The 17,739-nt window shown below is 45.7% G+C and overlaps 1 protein-coding gene across 4 annotated transcripts in view; it reads right to left on the bottom strand.

Moving 5' to 3' along the window:
- Positions 1–17,739, bottom strand: part of MYOZ2 (myozenin 2) — a 140,744-nt gene that overhangs the window by 61,538 nt on the left and 61,467 nt on the right. For all 4 annotated transcript variants that reach the window (XM_063920232.1, XM_063920233.1, XM_063920231.1 and 1 more), the window contains one exon: positions 1,210–1,379. In XM_063920232.1, coding sequence (XP_063776302.1) covers positions 1,210–1,379 — 170 coding nt within the window. The remainder of the gene's footprint in view (positions 1–1,209; positions 1,380–17,739) is intronic.

Below are 17,739 nucleotides of genomic sequence, written 5' to 3'. Positions count from 1 at the left end.
GAGCCATCAGGGTGCCATTTTCAGCAGCATACCTCCCAACTTTTGCTGCAGGTGAAGCGGGGCTTGCAGAAAAAGGGGCGTGGCCGCGGAAGGAGTGGAGATGGCTTTGGGTGGAGGGGCGTGACCTAGTGCCGTATCTCCCCGTTTAGCCATTTTGGGGGCGTGCCCAGTCCTCCCTGCACTGATAGATGCCGTGCTCGGCAGAGCAGAGCAGTTTGCATAGCAGAACAGCAGTGATCAGTGACACTCCCAATCTGCCCCTCCCCCACCTGCAGGACACTGTGACCCGCGGGAGGGACAGCGGGACGGTGTCCAATTAGTGGGACTGTTCCGCTGTATTCGGGACAGTTGGGAGGTATGCTCACATGGCCTGATCAACCAATAGGCTGACTGCCTGTCGGACCTGGTGTGTGTGCCCCGAGACTATCTGAGGGCGGCTGTGTCACAGTCATGACTTCTGTCCTTTAGGTAGCACTTTATTAATATTGGGGGAGGGGAAGAAGAGCTGGACAATATTATTACTGGGGAAGTGGAGGCTGTCTGGTGCAGAAATTCTGGGTGGAAACTGACAGTTTTTGGGGAGTGTGTGTAAAAATGCAGGCGTGCCAGATAAAAACGCAGGAGTGGCTAGGGAAACGTAGGCGTGGCTGGCCGAATGCAGGGCATGTTCGTGACGTCAAAACAGGAACTAAATAGTCTGAAGTGATCGCAAGCAAGGAGTAGGTCTCGAGCTACTCAGAAACTGCACAAATTTTTTTGTAGCAGCGCTGCAATCCTTTCGTTCGCACTTCTGCTAAGCTAGGATACACTCCCAGAGGGCGGCAGCTTAGCGTTTGCACGGCTGCTAAAAGCAGCTAGCGAGCAAACAACTCGGAATGAGGGCCCTTGTCACATGCACATTGTGATTGCAGCCCATGTGCAGTCAGCTGATAACAGCTCCATTGAGTGATCATCGGCCATTGAGTACAATCATGAATTAGCCCTAAGTCTCACTTTGCATGAATCTAGTAGAAATTAAGTGAAACATCACGGGTACTACAAAAGGACAACAACATGAGTGGGTGATCTTCCCCTATAAGGTGGGATAGTATTTTGAATTTTGTTATACTTTATTTACCATTATTCATTATGTTTTGCCTAAATTTCATTGATGAAAAATGACTGCCATTTGTGAGGTCGATCAACACAAAACACTTTGAAAATACCTACATTGGTCTGAGGTGCCATTGCATATGGGAAGTTTTCAAACGTGTACTTGTCAGATCTCCGCTGCCGCATCTTAAAGAGCCTTGCCCCTCGGTTGTTGAGAAGAGACAATTCCTCCAGCATTATTTCTCTAGGAACACTTATCTTTTTTCCGATGTCAAATCCATCTGACTCTGCAACATGACAGAAAATCACAATTATTCCCTCTAGGCGTATTAAAAGCTTCAGAATAATTAGGCTGTAAAATTAGAGTCTTACCATGGGACTGAAGAACTTATTACAGGAATGAAATAGGTGTCATAAAATCCACTCATCTACTGCACAGCTTGTAATGTTTCTTAAAGTATTTTACTAGAACTAGGTTGTTATTATTATATAATACAATTTAATGTTTTCTTGTGGCATTTGTAAAAAGAATTGCTCTGTTTGTTATTGTTACTTTTAACTTGTTAACCAATGTTCCTTTCAAGCTGAGCAATCTGAAAATTAAAGTGTACACCTTGATTTAATGAGAACGCTATAATTTAGGGCTACACTGAGAATTTGCTGTTCAAATAAACCCCGTACAATTAATTTCTCCTAATTCTCTGATAAGTATTATTCTTAATACTATTATAACTAACACAATAGTTCCTCACAATCATCTCCTGAGCACCACTGGTTGACTGAAACTGCATCGTCACTATACAGATTACAGATCTCTATGGTTAACAATACGCAATGCCTAAAAAAGGGATGGGGAACCTTTGGCACTCCAGCTGTTGTTGAACTACACATCCCAGGATGCCCTACTACAGTTTTAGCATGGCCAAATAGCAAAACTGTAGCAGGGCATGCTGGGATGTGTAGTCCAACAACAGCTGGAGTGCCAAAGACTTTCCCATCACTGGCCTAAACAATCAATAGTCTGACCAAGCTGTTGCCTAGATATCCAGGGCATGGATGGTGGAGCACCAGCGCTGACAGTTATGATGCTACTGAAAAAGAAAACACTATTTCTTTTTAATTTACAGTTGTTTTTTTTTATATAAGGGATACAGTGCTAATCGCTCCCAATATTGATCTGGTTCCACGTCACATGGATAAGTCCCTCCACTTCCTGCTCCCAGTCTCCTCATCCCCTGGTTCTCAGTCAATGACAGGCAGGGCCGTAACTAGGTGTATGCCAGTGGTACCTGGCACACTGCGCAGATGCGCTGGAGGTGCAGGACCACTGGCAACACCTGCCTGGCCACTTCGTTGCCGCTGGACTGTGGGGTCTGTCCTGCCTTCCCCTGCCGTCACTGCCTGGCGTGCCCGGCGTCCAGCTGCATTGCCCAGCTACCTCTCAAATAGGTAGCTGGGCAGCGCTGCAGCTCATCCCTGCTCCCTTCCTGTTTCCTCCCCGTTCCCTCCCCGTGTGCTGGGAGAGATGATGTCTCTTCCAGCCCGCCCCCAACCCACTCACAATGCCCTGCGCTGTGACGAGCGCAGTGTAGGGAGGGAGAAGGAGAGGAATGCCGGCTCGTCACAGGTGAGTCAGTCTCTCTCTCTCCCCCCCCCACGCCTCCCTTCCATAATGGGTAAAAAAGGGGGACTGCCTGCCATAATGTGTAAAAAAAGGGGGACTCTGCCTGCTTAATGTGTAAATAGTGTACTGCCTGCCATAATGTGTAAAAAAGGGGGACTGCCTGCCATAATGTGTAAAAAAGGGGGACTGCCTGCCATACTGTGTAAAAGAGGTGGACTGCCTGCCATCATGTGTAAAAAATGGGGACGGTCTACCATAATGAGTAAAAAGGGGGACTCTGCCTGCTAAATGTGTAAAAAGGGGGATTGCCTGCCATAATGTGTAAAAAAGGGGGACAGCCTGCCATAATGTGTAAAAAAGGTGGACTGCCTGCCATAATGTGTAAGAAAGGGGGACTCTGTCTTCTTAATGTGTAAAAAGAGGGACTATGTTGCCTAATGTGTAAAAAGGGGACTCTGCCTGCTTAATGTGTAAGGGGGACTCTGCCTGCCTAATGTGTAAAAAAGGTGGGCTCTGTTGCTGTAATGTGTAAAAAAGGTGGGCTCTGTTGCTGTAATGTGTAAAAAAGGGGGACTCTGCTGCTGTAGTGTGTAAAAAAGGAGGACTCTGCCTGCCTAATGTGAAAAAAAGGGGGGCTCTGTTGCTATAATGTGTAAAAAAGGGGACTCTGTTGCTGTAATGTGTAAAAAGGGGACTCTGTCTGCTTAATGCATAAAAAGGGGGACTCTGCTACTGTAATGTGTAAAAAAAATGGGGACTCTGCCTGCCTAATGTATAAAAAAAGAAGGGCTCTGCCTGCCTAATGTGTAAAAAGGGGACTCTGCCTACCGTAATGTGCAAAAGGGAGCTCTACCTGCCTAATGTGTAAAAGGGGGACTCTACCTGCCATACTGTGTAAAAGGGGGCTTTGCCTGCCGTACTGTGTAAAAGGGAACTCTGCCTGCCGTAATGTGTAAAAAGGGAGCTCTGTGGCCACGCCCCTTCCCCATGAAGTCACGCCCTTATATTTTTGGCGCGCAAGCCTACGGTGCGCACCGGCCCTCTTTTGTATAGGGGGGCGCCGATTCTGTTTCTTGCACACAGCACTAAAATGTCTAGTTACGGCACTGATGATAGGTACTGTAATGCGCCTTGTAATAGCCAAATGAGGAGGGAGTGTATTTATGTCCACACTGCTCTGCTCCTATTATTAGGAAAGGCCTACTTCCTGCCAGTCTGCCACATAAGATCCCGAAATGAAGAAGAGGCAGCTGCAGCAGACCGGATCTTTGGCATCAGGAGAGGATCAGTGTTTCATGCACATCAGGCTCCCAAGCAGACACAAGAGACAGATTCAATTAGCCATAGGGCTTACTGCAAGGCTGTAGCTCAGTGTTTAATGCCTTTAGATATTCTATTACTAGCCAATTTAAACCATAGATTTCCGGTTATGTGCCCGTATTATATGAATTGCCCCAAGTGATAAGCCCATAAGTAAAATCCGCCACTGGTCACTAGGGTGATCTTTTTATTGTATGGCAATCACTAAGAGACTCTCTAAATTGTATAGCAGCACACTAGGATACTCTATATATTTATATCTGTCTCTGGACTAACCTCCATGCTCACATCTGCTACGCACCTACCAAGTTGTTAACATCTGGCAATAATACTGTCACTTTCTGCAACTGCTTCTGCAACCTAACTATACAGTACATATACTGTAGGTTGCAGGGAAATGGAAAAACCTGTACTGTGCAAAACTGTGACCTCACATTTCAGTTTCCACCTTCCTACAAATCTTTTAATTGAAGTAACACTTTTCTCCCTAAAATACTGCTCTACTTAGCATACTATGGCTCATATTAATCATGAGAGAGAGGAAACACTGGCCCTCATTCCGAGTTGTTCGCTCGGTATTTTTCATCGCATCGCAGTGAAAATCCGCTTAGTACGCATGCGCAATGTTCGCACTGCGACTGCGCCAAGTTACTTTACTATGATGAAAGTAATTTTACTCACGGCTTTTTCTTCGCTCCGGCGATCGTAATGTGATTGACAGGAAATGGGTGTTACTGGGCGGAAACACGGCGTTTCAGGGGCGTGTGGCTTAAAACGCTACCGTTTCCGGAAAAAACGCAGGAGTGGCCGGGGAAACGGTGGGAGTGCCTGGGCGAACGCTGGGTGTGTTTGTGACGTCAACCAGGAACGACAAGCACTGAAATGATCGCACAGGCAGAGTAAGTCTGAAGCTACTCTGAAACTGCTAAGTAGTTAGTAATCGCAATATTGCGAATACATCGGTCGCAATTTTAAGAAGCTAAGATTCACTCCCAGTAGGCGGCGGCTTAGCGTGTGTAACTCTGCTAAAATCGCCTTGCGACCGATCAACTCGGAATGAGGGCCACTGTCTTTATTACATCATGTGCACTTTCCTATGTGACAAATTCTTTTTACATCTAGAAATGCACGTCTCCCAGGGGCAAACGCAGGATCTAGTCAGCGGGGTTTCCATGTGTATGTCTTTTCAAGACTAACTGTTCCTGCTTTTTTGCCTGGGTTCAGGTAACATTCCAGCTTTTCCATGAGCTGTAATACTGTATGTCCTCCGTAGACGATTCCACTTGCTTTAACAATGGCCCTCATTCCGAGTTGTTCGCTCGCAAGCTGCTTTTAGCAGCTTTGCACACGCTAAGCCGCCGCCTACTGGGAGTGAATCTTAGCTTATCAAAATTGCGAACGAAAGATTAGCAAAATTGCGAATAGACACTTCTTAGCAGTTTCTGAGTAGCTCCACACTTACTCGGCATCTGCGATCAGTTCAGTCAGTTTCGTTCCTGGTTTGACGTCACAAACACACCCAGCGTTCGGCCAGACACTCCTCCGTTTCTCCAGCCACTCCCGCGTTTTTCCCAGAAACGGTAGCGTTTTTTCACACACACCCATAAAACGGCCTGTTTCCGCCCAGAAACACCCACTTCCTGTCAATCACATTACGATCACCAGAACGAAGAAAAAACCTCGTAATGCCGTGAGTTAAATACCTAACTGCATAGCAAATTTACTTGGCGCAGTCGCACTGCGGACATTGCACATGCGCATTAGCGACTAATCGCTCCGTTGCGAGAAAAAAATAACGAGCGAACAACTCGGAATGACCCCCAATATCTTTTTACCTTTGGGAGAATCACTTTGTTTAACAGACTCAGAGGCTGAGAACATCTTTTTTTCTGAAAAATTACAGGACACTTTCAATACAGATTCCACTGATCAGATCAGATCACAACTATTAAAATTAAAAAAACGACATGTGGATTTCCACCTCCATGCAGTGACCCTGTCAGATTTTTTCAGGGATAAACAGATCTCAAAAGGATTTTGTATCCACAACATCCCGAAAATTGGACGTAATAACGAATTCTATCGACGCTGAGCAGCCATGCTCAATAAGTGTTCATATGATCTTATACTTTTGGTTATAAAGGAATCAAGAAAATAATTTAATTTAACTAAAGAAAAAGTTAAAGCCTTTGAGCAACAGAACCTAGAGGTCATTAAAGCAGACACTTCACAGGACTGGTTGGCCAATATGACAATGCAAATTGAGAAGTACAGATCTGATTTGATTTCAGTTTAAAAAATCTAAAAGAGCCACGGGGGATAGGGGGACTACGCCGTGTTCAAAGTGTACAGTTGGACATATCACAGGGGTGTTACTCAGAAGCGCAGACCTAAATTTAGGAGCCGCAGACGTCCAGATGCAGCATCGGAAATTTCAAGTGTTGGGAATTCTTCAAGTGAGGTGGAATGTGTAATCGAAACACCATCAACTTCTTCCCAAAGACCCCTTTAGGGTGAACACCCGGGCAAAAAATGCCCCTCCAAAAAGAGAGCAACCCACCGTGGTGGGCAGTGGGCGAGGCACGCAAAAAAGAACCTACAACAAAAAAACATAGTTTTCAATTTGTCCTCTCGCATCCTGACCCCTGATGAGGTTCTTATATGTGCCCTGTAACTACAGCGACACTTTTAACAGTCAAGTGGATTTGTATAAGTTTGGCTGCAGGCTGCTGCTTAAAAATGTTTTTGGCTCAGACTCGTCGATCATTCACCACCCATCCCCGATTCATAAGCCCTCCTCGTTCGATCCACACTCAGTGAATCCCACAATAAGAACTTTCTCAACGCATATTGGGAACTATTTGGAATTCACTGGACAAATTAGGTACAATGATAGCTGAACGAGAAGCATTAAAGAAGCATTAAAGAATCTAAGTGGATATCGTGATGTCATTATTCACTGTGCCAACAAAGGCATGGAAATTGTATTGCAAGACTTGGAGGTCTACAAATTGGAAATTTACAGGCAGTTGTCTGAGCAACTGGTCTATCAATTGCTGACTCAGGATGCCACGGTAGAATTTAAAAAGGAGTTGGACAATATCCTGGCAGAAGCAGTATCTAACAACATCATAATTAAAAAAACACAGGAAACTCTAACACAGGATTGACCTAGAACACTGTGCTGTATACGATCCCAAAATTACATAAAAACCTATTGTTGAAACCCGGTAGGCCCATAATTGTGGCGAGGGACTCACTATGAGGTCTCAAAATATTTGGACTTTTTCTTACAGCCCCTGGTACAAAAAGAAAGCACCTTTCTCAAGGATACTACATCTTTCCTTTTTGTTATTACAATCCATCTCTCCTTTACCTGAGAATTATTTGGTGCACTATAGATGTAGTCAGCTTCTATACCAGCATCCCACACAGGCGCTGTATAGAGGCTGTATGCAGATTTCTTTCCCATAATGTCAACTACACAGGTCCGGACGTAAATTTTTTCATTCAATTGCTCAAACTTACTTTGTCCAGAAATTATTTAATCTTTGATGGGAAGTTTTATACACAGACATCTGGGTAGGCCATGGAGTCTTGAATGGCACCAAGTTTTGCGTACATTTTCATGTATGACATCAAGCAAATTTTGTTCTTCAACAACAAGGAAACTGCATGCAAAATTCAAACTTTTTGTTGCTACATCGATGACATCTTTGTATTGTGGTTGGGATTTGAGGAATCTTTTGTGCAGGCGAAAACCTACAGTACTTCAATGAATCAATGATCCGAATATTAAATTCACGTACAACATGAGATTTACAGATATTCCCTTTTTGTATGTAGCTGTTCATCAAGATGAAAATCACCAGTTACACACGTCCATATACTCCAAGTATACGGACTGTAACACCTCCCTACATACAGACAGCCATCACCCCCCATTCATGAAATGGGGATTATCCTTACTCGCAATTCTTGAGAATATATCGGATCTGCAGTAATATAATGAGGATATCAACTTAAACTACTACAACTAGCAAAGAATAAAGTTCTGACATTGGATCGACAACAAACACTATTAAAATTCAGTAAAGAACAGAATCAAAAACTAATAATCTGGACCCAGGATTACTCTACTGACAGTTCGGGCCTAATGAAAAAAGCCAAGAATATCTGGCCGAAAGTCTCGGATGACAGATCGTTGCCCATGTTGAGTAATCATACGATCCTACATTCATATAGAAGAGGAAGAAATCTAAAAGACATTTTAGTACACAACGATATTACCAATTTTGCCCCAAGTAGACCAGTACACTTCTTATCACGTTAACCTGTGTTAGGCGCCGGGGTCCGCTTGTCGGCGTGACCCGGCGCCTAGCAACTAGGGACGCCGTGCACGTACAGCCGCCGGCTCCCTAGCAACGCTAGACGCCGGGCGTGCTGAAGCCGCACGGACCCTAGCAACGGGGACGCCACTGGCGGAACGCGTTCCCCGTTGCTGGGTTTTAGGATTCATGCGTTCACCTGTTCTCTGGCCGTGCAGCAAGGCAGCTGCACGGCATTTAGTCCAATCAGCCTCTAAACAGCTGATTGGAGGACTCCCTGTTAAGTACACTCCCAGGGCTTCTCACAGACGCCGGTAATAGCTTCCTGCATGCTGCCTTTGTTTGCTGAGAGTCTGTTTCCAGTCCTGCTGTATCCGGTCATTCCAGTCCTCAGAAGTCCTGTACTCGGGAGTTACCATCTCGTCCCTGGAGTCCTGACTGATCACCGTTTTATACCCAGTGGTGTTCATGAGTTGCGGCTCTGCCGTGTGTTGCGGCTCAGCCGCTTTACCTTTTATATTTTGTGTTTGGAGCATTTGCGGAGGGTTCCGCTTCCACAAGTCCTCTCTGGTACTCGGCGGTGCCGGGTAGGAGAATTGGACAAGTGGATATTTTGGTTGTCCTTTTCCTTGGCGGTTTCTCCGCACATATTATAGTTTTGAGTTTGCTTAGCCCCTGGCCTGGTTGTTTAGTTAGAGGGCCTCTTGTTATCACCCTGTCTCGGGTTTCCCTTTGTCTCTCATTAAGACCGGGGGGCATCGAAGTTGGGCAGACATAATCCGCCCTTCAAACGCGGCTGCCAAGGGCTCAAGAAACCATAGTCTCGCAGGGGATTTCTGACAACACGGGTGAGACAACAGAGTTAGGGCGCCAGGGGCTATTTTCCTGTCCTGCTCCCTTCCCCAGCATTCCGTTCCAGTGCTCCGGTCCTTGCCATAAGATCTACTCTGACCAGAGTGCTGGAATCATAACATTATTACCGGCCATACCAAAACTTAAAATTAAACGGGGTTTAATTTTTTCCCATTCAGTTTTGTGAGAGTTTATCGGCCTCATGAATCCAACAGGTTTAGGGCCAAATCCTGGTCAGCTCTTAGTCAGCCAGATTCAAGAACTTACTCAGATGGTTCAGGATCTTTCTCTTCGGGTGAAGTCGCAGGAAGATCTTTTGCGAGCTTCCCCAAGGGTAGTCCCTGAACCAAAGATGCATTTGCCTGACCGTTTTTCTGGTGATAGAAAAGAGTTTTTTAATTTTAAAGAATCCTGTAAACTTTATTTTTGTTTAAGACCGACTTCCTCGGGTACTGAATCTCAGCGGGTCGGGATTATTATTTCTTTGCTCCAGGGGGATCCTCAGACCTGGGCATTTGGTTTAAGAGCAGAGGATCCGGCATTGTTGTCAGTTGACGCTTTTTTTGAGTCTTTAGGGCTCTTGTATTATGACCCTGATAGAGAGGCGTCCGCTGAAAGTCAGTTGCGTGCTCTCAGACAGGGTAGAAATCCTGCGGAGGTTTATTGTACTGAGTTTCGCCGTTGGTCGAACGACTGTGGCTGGAATGACCCAGCCCTGCGCAGTCAGTTTCGCCTCGGCTTATCAGAGTCTCTAAAAGACAGTCTCCTTCAGTACCCCGCTCCTGAGACTCTCGATAAACTCATGGAGCTTTCTATTAAGATTGATCGTCGTCTCAGAGAGCGGAGGGCTGAAAAAGGAGCACCTGTAAGGTCAACTCCGTGTGTATATTCCATTCCTGAAGACGTAGAGGAGCCCATGCAGATGGGTCTCTCCCGGCTGTCTCCTGAAGAAAGAGCCAGAAGGCAAAATTCTGGTCTTTGTCTGTATTGTGGGGGTAAGGGACATTTTGCTCGTAATTGTCCGAACAAGTCGGGAAACGCTTTGACCAGGTGAATTGTGAGGGGGTTCACCTAGGTCTGCAGCTTATCTCCTCGAATAACTCCCTTTTAGTCCCAGTTAAAGTTTCCTTTGGCAGCCTCAGTTCTTCGGTTTCGGCATTTGTTGACAGTGGAGCTGCAGGAAACTTTATGGATTTAACTTGGGCTAAGGCCTTAGGCATTCCTCAGTTACCTTTGGGTAGGTGTGTCACCATGCATGGCTTAGATGGGAGTCCGCTGTCTAATGGGATTATTTCTCTCCGTACACCCCCTGTACTACTTACAGTAGGAGCTCTACATTCCGAGAAAATCGAGTTCTTTCTTACACATTGCCCAGCAGTTCCAGTTGTTCTGGGTCACCCTTGGCTGGCCTTTCATAATCCCACTATTGATTGGCGGTCGGGGGAGATTTCACAATGGGGTACTTTTTATGATAAGGAATGTATCACGTTTCCAGTCAGAGTAGCAGCTATCATTCCAGAACCCATTCCGGTGGAATACCAGGAGTTTGCTGATGTTTTCTCCAAAGGCAATGCGGACATTCTGCCTCCCCATCGGCCTTATGATTGTGCTTTTGAGTTAATTCCTGGTGCCGCATTGCCAAAGGGAAGATTATAAGCATTATCCGGGCCAGAAACTGCGGCTATGAATGATTATGTAAAGGAGAGCCTTGAGAAAGGATTTATTAGACCATCAAAATCTCCTTTAAGTGCAGGCTTCTTCTTTGTGGAGAAAAAGGATGGCTCGCTTAGACCTTGCATTGATTTTAGAGCCCTGAATAAGATCTCAGTTAAAAACACCTATCCTTTGCCGTTGATTTCTGTACTCTTTGATCAGTTACGTTCTGCTGTGATTTTTTCTAAAATTGACCTTAGAGGAGCGTACAACCTCATCCGAATTAAATCTGGAGATGAGTGGAAAACGGCCTTCAGTACTCAGTCGGGTCACTACGAGTACCTGGTGATGCCGTTCGGCTTGTCTAATGCTCCAGCAGTTTTTCAAGACCTCATTAACGATGTGCTCCGTGACTTCCTAGGGAAATTCGTGGTCGTTTACTTAGACGACATCCTGATTTATTCCGAATCAATGGAACAACATGTTACCCAGGTGCGTCTGGTTCTTCAAAAGTTACGTGAGAATTATTTATATGCCAAGCTGGAGAAGTGTGAGTTTCATGTCACGGAAGTATCTTTTTTAGGGTACATTATTTCCCCTCAGGGATTTTCCATGGAACCAAAGAAGCTCCAGGCCATCCTTAGTTGGGCGCAACCCACCAATTTAAAAGCAATTCAGCGCTTTTTAGGGTTTGCGAATTATTATAGGAGGTTCATTCATTCTTTTTCTGACCTGGTTGCTCCCATTGTAGCTCTGACAAAGAAAGGAGCGGATCCTACCAACTGGTCCCGTGAAGCTGAGTTGTCCTTCCGGGCCTTGAAACAAGCCTTTGTCTCGGCTCCAGTCCTCAGACATCCCAATCCTGAATTGCCCTTTGTTGTGGAGGTTGATGCCTCGGAGGTTGGAGTGGGGGCTATCCTTTCTCAAAAGGATCCGGAGTCTCTGGAGTTACATCCTTGTGCCTTTATGTCCAGGAAATTCTCTTCCGCTGAATCCAACTATGACGTTGGTAATCGGGAGTTACTGGCGGTAAAGTGGGCTTTCGAGGAGTGGAGGCATTGGCTGGAGGGAGCAAAACATACTATTTCAGTATTGACTGATCATAAAAACCTGCAATACATCGAATCGGCTAAACGGCTTAATGCCCGGCAGGCACGTTGGGCTTTATTTTTTACTCATTTCAAATTTATAATCACTTTCAGGCCTGGTTCCAAGAATACTAAGGCTGATGCCCTGTCACGCAGCTTTCTTCCGGTTCACAATAACAGTCCTGTTACTCCCATACTTCCATCTTCGGTCATCTGGGCAGGCCTCACACAAGATTTATTTACCCAGTTAAAACAGCTTCAACACCAAGCTCCTGGAAATACTCCTGCTGGTCGTCTTTACGTCCCTGAGTTTTTGAGAGCTACTGTTTTAACGGAATTCCATGATAACAAAGTTTCCGGGCATCCGGGAATCTCTAAGACTTTGGAGTTAGTCTCTCGCTCAGTATGGTGGCCTGGTCTTTCTAAAGACGTTAGGGAGTTTGTTTATTCATGTCAGGTTTGTGCACAGCATAAGGTTCCCCGTTCCTTGCCTATCGGGCAACTTATGCCCTTAAATGTTCCTCTCAGGCCATGGTCCCATATTTCCATGGATTTTGTGGTTGACCTTCCCCTTTCAGCCGGATTCCGAGTCATATGGGTGGTAGTGGACCGTTTTAGCAAGATGGCTCATTTTATTGCTCTCCCCCGATTGCCTTCTGCCCAAGGGTTGGCAGTTTTGTTTCTCCGCCATGTTTTCAGACTTCATGGGTTGCCTACTGATATTGTTTCTGATCGGGGTCCACAATTCATCGCACAATTCTGGAAATGTTTTTGTGCCTCATTAAAGATGAAATTGTCGTTAACATCCGGTTACCACCCACAATCCAACGGGCAAACCGAGCGAGTTAACCAATTATTGAAACAGTATTTGCGCTTGTATTCTGCCAAACTCCAGAATGATTGGTCCGAGTTTCTTCCGTTGGCAGAGTTTGCTTACAATAATTCTTGTCATTCCTCCACTAAAGAGTCTCCATTCTTTTCAGTTTTTGGTTTTCACCCCAGAGCTAATTCTTTTTTTCATCATTCCTCAGTCTCCTCGCTAACCTTAACCTCCCATCTCAGAGCCATTTGGAAAAAAGGGCACCTTGCTCTCAGAAAAGCGGCCTTTCGAGAGAAGAAATTTTCTGACAGGCTCCGACGTCCTTGCACTTTTAAGGTGGGAGATAGGGTATGGTTGTCGACTCGTAACATCAGGCTTCGACAATCCTCGGCTAGATTGGGACCCAAATTTATTGGGCCATTTCTTATTATTAAAAGAGTCAACCCAGTTGCCTTTCGGTTACGTTTACCAAGATCCCTCAGGATTGGAAATACGTTTCATTGTTCCCTGTTGAAACAATACATTTCTTCCAGTAAATTTCCTCAGAGGATCTCTCAGGGTAGATCTCCGGTGGATGTACAGGGACAACAGGAGTTCTTGGTGGAGAAGGTTCTCGATCCCAAATTGTCCCGGGGCCGGCTTTATTTTCTGGTTCACTGGAGAGGCTATGGTCCGGAGGAAAGGTCTTGGGTCCTGGATAAGGATCTTCATGCCCCGAGGCTCAAGAGGGCATTTTTTCGGGAATTTCCTCGGAAACCTGGCTTTAGGGGTTCCTTGACCCCTCCTCAAGGGGGGGTACTGTTAGGCGCCGGGGTCCGCTTGTCTGCGCGACCCGGTGCCTAGCAATTAGGGACGCCGTGCACGCACAGCCGCCGGCTCCCTAGCAACGCTAGACGCCGGGTGCGCTGAAGCCGCATGGACCCTAGCAACGGGGACGCCACTGGCGGACCGCGTTCCCCGTTGCTGGGTTTTAGGATTAATGCGTTCACCTGTTCTCTGGCCATGCAGCAAGGCAGCTGCACGGCATTTAGTCCAATCAGCCTCTAAACAGCTGATTGGAGGACTCCCTGTTAAGTACACTCCCAGGGCTTCTCACAGACGCCGGTAATAGCTTCCTGCATGCTGCCTTTGTTTGCTGAGAGTCTGTTTCCAGTCCTGCTGTATCCGGTCATTCCAGTCCTCAGAAGTCCTGTACTCGGGAGTTACCATCTCGTCCCTGGAGTCCTGACTGATCACCGTTTTATACCCAGTGGTGTTCGTGAGTTGCGGCTCTGCCGTGTGTTGCGGCTCAGCCGCTTTACCTTTTATATTTTGTGTTTGGAGCATTTGCGGAGGGTTCCGCTTCCACAAGTCCTCTCTGGTACTCGGCGGGTAGGAGAATTGGACAAGTGGATATTTTGGTTGTCCTTTTCCTTGGCGGTTTCTCCGCACATATTATAGTTTTGAGTTTGCTTAGCCCCTGGCCTGGTTGTTTAGTTAGAGGGCCTCTTGTTATCACCCTGTCTCGGGTTTCCCTTTGTCTCTCATTAAGACCGGGGGGCATCGAAGTTGGGCAGACATAATCCGCCCTTCAAACGCGGCTGCCAAGGGCTCAAGAAACCATAGTCTCGCAGGGGATTTCTGACAACACGGGTGAGACAACAGAGTTAGGGCGCCAGGGGCTATTTTCCTGTCCTGCTCCCTTCCCCAGCATTCCGTTCCAGTGCTCCGGTCCTTGCCATAAGATCTCCTCTGACCAGAGTGCTGGAATCATAACAACCTGGTAACTTTAGGTTTATTGGGTGTACTACTTGCAGTTGTCTGGAGGTCAGGGATACTTTTAGACATCCGCGTTCTGGCAAAAAATTCAAAATTAAATTTCCATTAACTTGTACGAGCCGGTATGTTGTGTACTTCAAGGAAAGAATTGCTCAACATCGCTCTGCTAAAGTGCAGCGTTAGAAGGTCGAGGTTCTGAGTAACCCGTAGCTAGGCACTTTAAAGAGTGTCAGCACAGACTTTCTACCATTAAATACAAAATTATCGACTGGATCCCACCAAGTTTAAGAGGCAGCAACCGAGGACGGCTGCTGCTGCAGCGAGAGACCCGTTGGATTCATCGTTTGCAGACTGTCCAACCGTTCAGGCGAGATTCTGTCCTTTTTGAGTTTTCTTGAATGATTTACACAATTTAAGTAGTGGCTTATTTTAACATCGTACCTTCTGATTGCAATTAATCTATGTCTATTGCATAGTTATACTAATTTGCCCAGTAGTGTCTACCTGTATTTATGATCTTTCATACTATCACTTTATTTAGGGTTATAGCCCTACGTTATAGGTACCGCTACACAGGGTTGGACTGGCCCACAGGGGTACAGGGGAAACCACCGGTGGGCCTTACTGCCTGGGGGCCCACTCCCATCCTCTAGGAATCAGGTTCCAGACTTTACTGTTACTAATCTAGTATATTATCTTGCATGCACTACAGTATTTACTGATACACTTATCTAGGGGACCAACTCTTGCAAAATGGTTAGGCAAACCAATGTGGCTGGGCACACCCCCTCTAGAGACTGGCCACACCCCTAAACATGGGCCCCTACCACTGCATTCCCCCGGTGGGCCCTACTTGCCCCAGTCCGACACTGCCGCTACAGCCATTTACTGCTTGTTATGTTTTTCTATACAGTACTCTAGTTTCTTGTCAGCTTTAATATTTATACTGTGAGTCACTGCTGCAGCAATTTATTGTTACTTGGGGCCTAATTCAGACCTAATCATAGCAGCAAATTTGTTAGCAGATGGGCAAAACCATGGGGGTCATTCCGACCTGCTAGCTATTTTCTGCAGTGCTGCGATCAGGTCAAAACTCTGCAAAACTGCGCATGCACCGCAATGCGCAGCTGCGTCGTACAGGTACAAAGCGGATTGGTGCTGGGCGATGGATTTGACGAAGAATCCATTCGACACAGCCGATCGCAAGAAGATTGACAGGAAGAAGGCGTTTATGGGTGTCAACTGACCGTTTTCAGGGAGTGGTTGGAAAAACGCAGACGTGTCCAAGCGTTTGTAGAGCGGGTGTCTGACGACCATTCCGGGACCAGACAGGCTGAAGTGACCTACTCAGAAACTGCACAAACTGTTTTTGTACCACTCGGCTGCACAAGTGTTCGCACACTTGCAAAGCGAAAATACACTCCCCCATAGGCGGCGACTATCTGATCGCAGCACTGCAAAAAATAGCTATCGAGCGATCAACTCGGAATGACCCCTATGTGCACTGCAGGTGATGCAGATATAACATGCACAGAGAGTTAGATTTGGGTGGGGTGTGTTCAAACTGAAATCTAGATTGCAGTGTAAAAATAAAGCAGCCAGTATCTACCCTGCACAGAAACAAAATAACCCACCCAAATCTAACTCTCTCTGCACATGTTATATCTGCCTCCCCTTCAGTGCACATGATTTTGCCCATCTGCTAACAAATTTGCTTCTGCGATCAGGTCTGAATTAGGCCCTTAGTGTACATGAATTCGTTACTGTTGCAGCAAGTTTCATGATAACCCAGAGTTTTCATAGAGTATTGTATAGCCATTTTAAATGTTTTTTTCTACTTAGTTATTATCACTATGGTGATAGGTGTTTTTCTGACAGTCCCGCCCCCAGGTGATGCTGGTCCGTGGGCGCCGGCGGGGGCCAGTGATGTCATCGGATAACCAGCGGGAGCGTGCAGTCAGCAAGAGGTGCACTAAAGGTATTTATATATGTTATTTTTGTATGTTCTGTTGTCTTGATAAAAGAGAGCCATCTCTGAAACATTGGCATCACGTTAGCTGCTGTGCTGTGTTCTTTACTACTAAGATATATATCAAGCAGCGGGCGGCACTCACGGGACTCCACGGCGGGAAGCGGTGGTGAGTAACGTGCACTGGGTGAGCTATAAATATTTTTTGTTTGTGAGCTGTCTTTGTGTATGATCCTGATGACGATTTATCATTAAATCGAAACGTTGATATATTTTCTATACCTTTGTGGCGACCCGTGAGTGCCGCCCGCTGCTTGATTTGTATTCTTGGTGTTACACCAAAATACACTGTGTGTATATGTGTGTATATATATATATATATATATATATATATATATATAATATACTGCTCCAACAGCCGTTGGAGCAGTGTATATCGTGGAGCCGTGCAGGTTCACATGTGGAGGGCACCAGGCATATTTATTAAGTTGTACCCGTGGAGTGCCGGAGCTTGGGGAGATTACCATGGCAACAGTGCACAACCAACTCATTGCGCCGTGCACTGTCACATGCAACGTGATTACATATACAGAGTGTAAACAACAACGTACAAGCATTGGCCGTATATACATTGATAAACACCGGTGTGAATGTGAAAAATAAATATTAAGACACACTCCAGAACATTTCTGTGTGTGATAAAATACATGAATGACTATGCATATAAATAACGTGAAAAATTATGATACATACAGTGCACATCACTATCGAGCCTCACCTTATAAAATGTCATACACTGGAAAAAGCGAGTAACATGTTGCACGCCATTTCGCCCCGATGCGACATAGTTTGGCATCTGTGCAATATAAAATTGTGGATCAGATTCCGGTATCCCCACGGGGTGGTAACCAGGCCATCAAATTATTACAGCTAGAGGCCCGTTGGATCCATAGACTTGACACTATCCATCCAGGAGGTTTAAATGAACATTTGAGCTTAAATTTATTTCTGTAATTTCATATAAAGACCAGGCTGGATTGGATGAGTCCATTCAGTTTATTTATTTATTTCATAAGAGACACAGTAGTTTACAGACCATTGGGTCGTAGTAATTACATGATTAAGATCAGAAAATAAGGAACATAAGTCTATTTTCTGCTCTCAGTGAAGTCTAATAAATACAGTTAGAGGCAAAGGGGCGCTGTATGCGTGAACAGGTGGTTCACTTAGGTTTA

This window comes from Pseudophryne corroboree, chromosome 1, assembly GCF_028390025.1.
Source record: "Pseudophryne corroboree isolate aPseCor3 chromosome 1, aPseCor3.hap2, whole genome shotgun sequence".
Lineage (NCBI taxonomy): Eukaryota > Metazoa > Chordata > Amphibia > Anura > Myobatrachidae > Pseudophryne > Pseudophryne corroboree.
The sequence above is the reverse complement of the archived record's forward strand: the minus strand, read 5'-3'. Positions and strand labels throughout refer to the sequence as shown.